Raw genomic sequence first — 8,228 nt, 5'->3', positions numbered from 1 at the left:
AGTTGTATTCTTGTGTGTAATGATCCTAGTCTTCCTATCTTCATCATGAGCTAGAGCCTGCAATTATAGGAGACTTCCTCATGCACTAAGGCATGGGCTAAGATATAAAGGCAATTGAGATATGTAAACATAATGTGCAGCAGAAGCAATGTGTAAACATAATATGCAGAGGCAATTATGAAAAAAACGATTAGAGCATTAATAATACAATCATAGACATGGATGATGTTTAATACTTCCTATATGGAGAAAATATTGCTTATGAAAAAGGAAATGCTTGTATCATCACGCGCTTAACACTAGAGTGGTGAATATTCATAATTCATAATTTGACAGTGTCTGCTTTTCTTTGGTCACCATCACCACTGCACACTGCCAAACTTTGTCCTTTTTTGGCATTCCACACTCACTCTTCTCTATTTCTCCCTTCCACTTCAACCATTGCTCCTTCATCTTCCACTCTCATAACTCTCTCTCTTTACACTTCATGACTTCACTTTCTCTATCTCATGGTACAGTATAACTCTCAGTTGCTTCCACTTTTCTGGAAAAGAAAAAAAATGATGATTACCTGATCAACCCTTCAAAGCTCTTTTTACCCAAATCATTCCATTCCATATGAGAAATTACTAGCACCATTATTAACCCTGACCAAACTATACATAGGTTATATAACTCCCTTTCCCAAACCATCTCTTTCTAACATAAAAACATGTACAAAATGGAAAACAGATACTCTTGCAGCATTCATCTGTCACTACATCTTCAACACTGAAGTCACAGGCAATCTTTCTTTCTCTGCATGATATATATAATACCCCTTTCTCAGTTCTCACATCAATATCATTATAATTATTCTTATTATATATTATATATAAGGATAGGTGAAAAACCCTAGTACTTATTTAGAAGAAGAATAACAAGCTAAGCCAAGTGATCTAATTCAGAAGATCCAAAGCTACAAGGGTTTAACCTTCACATCCTCTTCTTAGTCCAAATGGATTTAGTTTCAAAATCAACAAACCCCAAGTTCAAGATTGAGACTACTAACACAATGACCCTAACAACTACTTCAACTCCAATTATCACTACTGGAACCACCACTTCAAGCCGTTACGAGAATCAAAAGCGTCGAGACTGGAACACTTTCTGCCAGTACCTTCGTAACCACCGTCCACCACTCTCTCTAGGTAAGAAACTAAGAATCAATTAATCACAGCGAAAAAATCATTTATATGGGTTATAGTACATAAAATAAAAAAGTGATTTGCTGATAAAATAAATTTCCACTCTCTCTAGCTCTTTGCAGCGGTTCTCATGTTCTTGAATTTCTTCACTACCTTGACCAATTTGGAAAGACCAAAGTCCATAACCAGGGATGCCCTTATTTCGGGCACCCTAACCCTCCAGCCCCTTGTCCCTGCCCTCTACGACAAGCGTGGGGGAGTCTTGATGCCCTTATTGGTCGCCTTCGTGCTGCTTTTGAAGAAAACGGTGGCGTTCCTGAGTCCAATCCCTTTGGTACTCGTGCTTTGAGGATTTACTTGCGTGATGTTCGTGATTATCAGGCCAGGGCTAGAGGAGTTAGCTATGAGAAGAAGAGGAAGAGGCCAAAGCCTAAGATAACTACTAATGCTAGTGCTCAAGATTGAATGAAATATTTCACTTTCATTACCATATGTATCAATCATATATATATGTTAGGTATTTTCATTTTTATGTGTGCCTGTTTTGCAACTTCTATGGTTCTTTTGTGGAGGGGTGCCCTTGAAATTGTTGTGACTTCTTGAGTTGGGGGAAGTATATAGTGGAAGTTAGGCGACATGAGTTCTCTAATGCTTTCTCAGCTGTTAGTAGAAGTTATTGTTTGTACTGAAATTATTATATTAACATGTGCCATGTACATCTAGTGTATTTCCTTGAAACATTCTTCACTTAACTTAAATCAACGCCATCTCCTAAGTTTAGGGTGTGGATATTGGATCATAAGCATATATATGTGTCTTCTATTAATTATATAAATATATGTGCTGTTGCAGAAACTAGATATTGAGTCTGTTACAAATATTTATAGATGCTTGTTGCACGAAGATGAGAAATTGTTAGTCGCTGGGAATGTTCTTTCTTCTGTTAATTGCCTCATTGAAAGTCTTAACTAATGGGTACATGATGATATTCTTTTTCTTGTTGAATCACAGGTTGATTTTTTTCTTATTGAAACACTGGCTTTCTTTATCTGCATGCATCCATGGCCATCCTAAAGGGAGAAAAGTTTATATGTAATTATCAGGAACCTGTTTGTTAATTAATTAAGTGTAAGATTTTAAATTGCTGGCACTTGGCCACTAACAAAACTTTCATATTATTAATGGAAGAATAAAGATCACTTGTACCTGGCAAAATGTTCTTTCATTTTTATCCAATTAAATTTATGATTTTTCTATTTAATTGATGCGCTCATTTTAGTTGATCTAAAACACCAATGACGATGGATGATTGATAGTAGGAAAATTTGTTAGATATATTGCTACGATATGTTGCTACAGAGAAGGATTTGTTGTCCTCAATGATATCCTAAAGACTATCTCAAATCGATCAATCACAATATCTTATATCAGTTAAGAAAAATAAGCATTTATGATTTTGTCTATTTTTAATTCATTATGATTAATTTAGTTTCAATCCCAACCCAATATTAATTATAATCTACAAAACGCGCTTATGTTATCAAGTATAGTGAAGACTGAATGAGGAAATAATTTTTTCATTCTTATTTGAGTCTTACACATTATTTTATAATTTTTTATAACTCTCCATAAAATTAAAATAATATATATTTTTTCTCCACAATTATAAACATCATTCTTATTTGGGTCTTAAAATTCACCCACACTTTCATATTTTATAATAAATATAACAAAATATTAAGAAAATTACTTACTTATTTATCAATTAATTAAAAATCACTATAAAATATAATTTTTTGTTGTAAATTATAAAAAAAATTACATGGACACAAATAAATAAATAAAAAATTGCATTAATTAAAATACTTTAAAGATAATTCAATATACAACATAATAAATTAAAAGATAAATAAAATGCATAAAATAGATAAAACACAATGCAACATATAAATATCATTTATCCTCATTAATAATTGTTCTTATTTATCAAGAACTCTTCTTATTTAAGAACAAAACTCAAAACATAAGAATATCAAATAGAGTAAAATCATTCTTTTATTAGGAACAATTTTAAGACAATCATTGTGAATGCTCTAACCGACTAAAATAATCATATTGCTACTTAAAGGAAGCATTAATTAAGCGTGCATTTGGTATGAATTAAGTTTTCAGTTTTAGCTTATAAACTGTGAGATTATAATATGTTAAGATTATAACTTATTTATGTTTGAGTATCTTAGCTCAAAACTGAATATAAACTAATATGTTTTATTTGGCTAAATTAGAAAAATTATTTTTTTACATAGTAAATTACCGAAAATGGTATAATGTTATTTGCTTATGTTAAGATTATTTTGGTTGTTTTTCACTCTTTTTTAAATATACATTTTTTAACATTTTTTTTAATATTTACCATCATATATATTTTTACTATAATTTTTTTAATTTTTAATATTGCATAACATAACTAAAAATATATTAAAATAAAATACAATGTAAAAACTAATATCAATCTTAAAAACATGAACCCAAATAAATAGAAGTTGTTAAACTTGGATCGCACAATTCACAACATAAATAATAAACAAACATAAAGTTTTATACAAAAGTTTTAATATACAAAAGTTTTATGGAGTTTGGTGGTGATGATATTGAAAGTTATAAAATTTGGTGGAAGAGTAAAAATACAATGGGGAGAGAAATAAAGTTATGATAAGTAAAATGAGAAGTAAAAAAGTTGAAGAAAACAAGCTAATCCAAAACAAACCAAATTTTGGAACTTCTATTTTTGACTTATTTTTTATATTTAAAAAATGAGTTTATAATCTCATTTGACTATCAAATATATATAATTTACATTTTAAGCTTATTTTTAAAAATAAAATAAAAACTCAAAATTTTAATTCATACCAAACATGCAGCAAATATATAATATGAGAGAAAAATACGTATTGATAAATTGATAATATATGAGTTTGATATATTATTATTGTATCATTTATATTCATGGTTAATTATTATTGATTCTTTAAAAATAATAATAAAAATGATAGATAATATAAATTTTATACTGATAGTGGGTAAATACTCATATATAATTATTCCTATAAGCATATTAGTTAATGATGATCCAGTAAAACGTATGTTTGGCAATAAGACAGCTAAACAAGCCTAGACTGTACTCGCTATTATAGATACCAGCTAAATATGAATATGTCAAAAATTAATTTAACACGGATATCGAGGATTAAGTTTTGGAGTATTGTCAATCAAGGAAAGCTATTTCCCTATACCCCTTATAACTTTTTATATAAAGTGATTCTCATTATTTTAAGAGTATGATGAATTGATGATGATGGAATGTCTCCTTAAATGAATAATTGGTTAGGTCAAAACCTAGAATTAATCAGCAAAAAGTTAATCGAATTACCCTTTAATATAGAGAGAGCTTGACCATCGAGTGATAGAAATGTATTGAGAAAATGAGAGATAGAAGGAAATGAATGTAACTCAGATCTCACAAGTTTTTATCATCATTATTTTGGAAGAATTGAAGATTGGGGATAGAAGATTGAAAATATTGATGGATTTTTAATTCGTGTTGAATGATACATCTTAAGTTAGTGGTGAAATAATACCTCTTAATTATAATAGAAAAATTTAACTTATTCACTATGAGTCAAAAGAATTGCATTTGGAATTGATGCCAAATTTATGTAATATTAGAGAATACTTAAGTGGAGTTGTTAAGTAATTAGTTTCAGTCTAACTGATTCTGTTATCAGTTTAGTTAGTCTTTTAAGTAGCTTTCTTTTTGTATAAATAGGACTTGGATCTCTTGCTGTGTTTAAAATCAATTCATTCAAATAAAATACAAAAACTGATTTCACCTTTTCTCTCTGTTTCCTTTCTTTTCTTGCTAACTTTACATGGTATCATGCCACCTATGGTCTTCGTCTCCGATCCTGATCTTCATGGTGATTCTTCTCCTCCTCCTCCCGTTGTTGCTGATGCGTTGTTTCAATCTTCGTCCACTCCCGCTGTTGCGCCGCTACAAGCTTCGTCTCCATTACTGAATCTTCCATTGCCGACGACGAAACTCGCCGATAAGAACTTCCTAGTGTGGAGTCAATTTGTTCTTGCTGTTCTATGCTCTAATCGAGCTCAGCGATTTATTTCAGATCTTGATCCTCCTCCTCAATTTCTCACTGATTTGGATCATCTTCATAATCATGTTAATCCTGCATATTTGAGCTGGGATGAACATAATCAATTAATTATGTCTTGGATTCTCAATTCTCTCTCTGAGGAACTTCAACCACGAGTTATCGGTTGTTCTACCTCGCGACAATTGTGGATGGAAATTGTTGATCACTGTCAAGCACAAACAAAAGCTCGTGGTAGACAGTTACGTTCTCAACTCAAATATATCACAAAAGGATCAAATTCCATTTTTGAATATTTTACTCGGATTAAGGTGCTTGTTGATTCGTTAAGTTCTATTGGTTCTCCTATTTCTCAAGCGGAGCATATTGATTTCGTTCTTGATCGATTACCGGAAGAATTTCATCCTGTTATTACGGTTGTCGAAAGTCATATGGATCTCCCTACGGTGAATGCACTTCAATCTTTTCTTCTTACTTTCGAAGCGCGATTAGAACATCACCGTAATCGGTCAATCTCGGATGCATTATCGGTTAATATTGATGTTGCTTCACTAATGAGCTCGCCAGAAACTATTTCCCCCGATTATCCGTTGTTAGTGATTTATGAAACGACAAGTGCACCGTATCGTACAAGTAATAAAATCCGGTAAAGTACCGGGATATCGTCCTCGAGGAGCAGCAGAATGGATTTACACTAATTCCTACAAGAATGAATTGAGTATCTATTTACACGAATTTGTTTGATAAATTGATAATAATTTTGTAACAAGGTTAAATTAAAATAAAAAGCTAACTACAAATTTAAAAGAGTTGGGAACGAAATTCATCATCTTTCCCTTTTTACATCCATAGATTCAATTACAAGCAACTTGCAAAGTTACTGATTCTGATGCACATTTTCGACAATTCATTTACATCAATTCCTTGAGTGTAAAATCCTTAGATAATCACTCAATTACCAATTCCTTGGCTAATTGACTGATTAACTAGGATTAAAAACAATGTAAAAGTAATTCAAACATCATTATCCATTCCTAAAATAATGGTGTATGAAGGAATATAATCCAAATCAGTGTCAAATTTAACTTTTCAATTAAACTTGAACCCAAGAACAAGAATTCAGTAGCTAATTAAACTCATGCATTAAGAACGGGATAAACTTCCCAAAATCAAATAACAATTACGTTAGAATTGAATCCAGGAGTACAAGGTAAGAAGATTACATTTCAAATCTCAACAACGAAGAACGAGCCACTCATCCTTGCCATTACAACACTCTGATCATGAGAAATACAAGAAATTCCGGATCTAAAGTCGTTCCCACGACTTCTCCCTTCCTCTCTAGTGTTTCTTTCTCTAAAATCGTGTGAAAAAGCTTGGAAAAATGGTTGGATAACCCCCTCTGCTTTTCGTAATCGCCTATATTTGTTCCACACTTCTGGTCTCTCGCTCGAGCTAGAGATTCTCGCTCGAGCGAGAGAGTAAATTTCAGCATTAAAAAACCTTCTTGCTTGAGCGACAAATCTCTAGCTTGAGCGAGAGAAGTTGCATTTTCACGCTTGAACACCTCGCCCGGGCGAAGCTCCCTCGCTTGGGCGAGGGAGAAACAGTAAGTATGATGTTTTTTGTCTTGAAATAACGCCTGAGCGAGGCTCCCTCGCTTGGGCGAGGGGTACCAGTGTTTTCTGGTGATTTTCCTCTAAATTATTGCTTGAGCGACCATTACCTCGCTTGGGCGAGGCTAGTGTTGTTCTAAAACATATTCTTCTATTTTTTTCCTCTTTTTTTCATCATTTCTTAACCTGCAAACGATAACAATTACTTAAATTCCTAAACAATACAAGATTGCTAGATTATTGGGAATTGTATGCAATTACATCATAAATCCACACAAAGTGCCCCAAAATCATACACATTCATTAACATTTTGGCATTTAACATCCGTTTCCTTCTATGGTGCCATTGCCCTTCCCTCAACCTCGTTCTGCTATGGTTAGGGCATCTGCTCAAGGTTTTGGAGGGCCTTGTGGTAGTTTTCGTGGATTTAGAGGTGGTTTTCGTGGTTATAGAGGCTCACGTGGTGGTGGAGGTCGTTTCTCTTCCAAGAACGGTTACTTTTGCACCTTCTGCAACAGGTATGGTCATGACCTCACCTTTTGCTATTATGCACCCCCACTTTTGGCACACCTTACTCCGAACACTATGGTACACCTTCATCTACTGGATATCCATCAACTATGCCACGTCAGTAGATCAGATTTATATAGGTAATGGCACTAGTATTGGTATTAAGGCTTCTGGCTCTGTTAAATTTTGTTCTCCCACTTGTCCTAATGTTGTGTTTTCTCTTAATACTATTTTACTTGTACCTTCCATTACCAAGAATCTTCTAAGTGTTTCTCAGTTTTCCAAAGACAAATCGTGTTATTTTGAATTTCAGTCTAAATGTTGTCTTGTGAAATGTCAAGATTCTGATCACATTTTGCTGAGACGAACTCTTACATCGGAGGGACTCTATGCCTTCTATGATCTTTGGCCTCTTCATCTTGCTAAGCCTTCATCCTCTTTACCTATTCATAATAACACTGACAATTCTAGTTTACATAAGATTTACAATTCTAGTGCTACTAATTCTAATAGTCATGGTTCTTCATATTTTCTATGGCATTGTCGCTTAGGACATGCTCATGAACGTGTTGTTACTCATGTATTGAATTAATGTAATGTTTCTCCTATGAATAAAACTGTTCTTGATTTTTGTTCGTCTTGTGTACTTGGTAAATCTCACAGGCTCCATGCTACTACTTCCACTTCTGTTTATACTATTCCTTTTGAACTTCTATATCTAGATTTGTGGGGACCTACTCTTATGGAT

At 32.9% G+C, this 8,228-nt stretch overlaps 1 protein-coding gene across 1 annotated transcript; it reads left to right on the top strand.

Moving 5' to 3' along the window:
- On the top strand, nucleotides 454-1,913 carry LOC109345391 (protein LIGHT-DEPENDENT SHORT HYPOCOTYLS 2-like). Its single transcript, XM_019584364.1, has 2 exons — nucleotides 454-1,190; nucleotides 1,300-1,913. The coding sequence occupies exons 1-2, from the start codon at nucleotides 998-1,000 to the stop codon at nucleotides 1,650-1,652; spliced, it is 546 nt and encodes a 181-aa protein (XP_019439909.1). The 5' UTR covers nucleotides 454-997; the 3' UTR covers nucleotides 1,653-1,913.

This window comes from Lupinus angustifolius, chromosome LG04, assembly GCF_001865875.1.
Source record: "Lupinus angustifolius cultivar Tanjil chromosome LG04, LupAngTanjil_v1.0, whole genome shotgun sequence".
Classification (NCBI taxonomy): domain Eukaryota; kingdom Viridiplantae; phylum Streptophyta; class Magnoliopsida; order Fabales; family Fabaceae; genus Lupinus; species Lupinus angustifolius.
The sequence above is the reverse complement of the archived record's forward strand: the minus strand, read 5'-3'. Positions and strand labels throughout refer to the sequence as shown.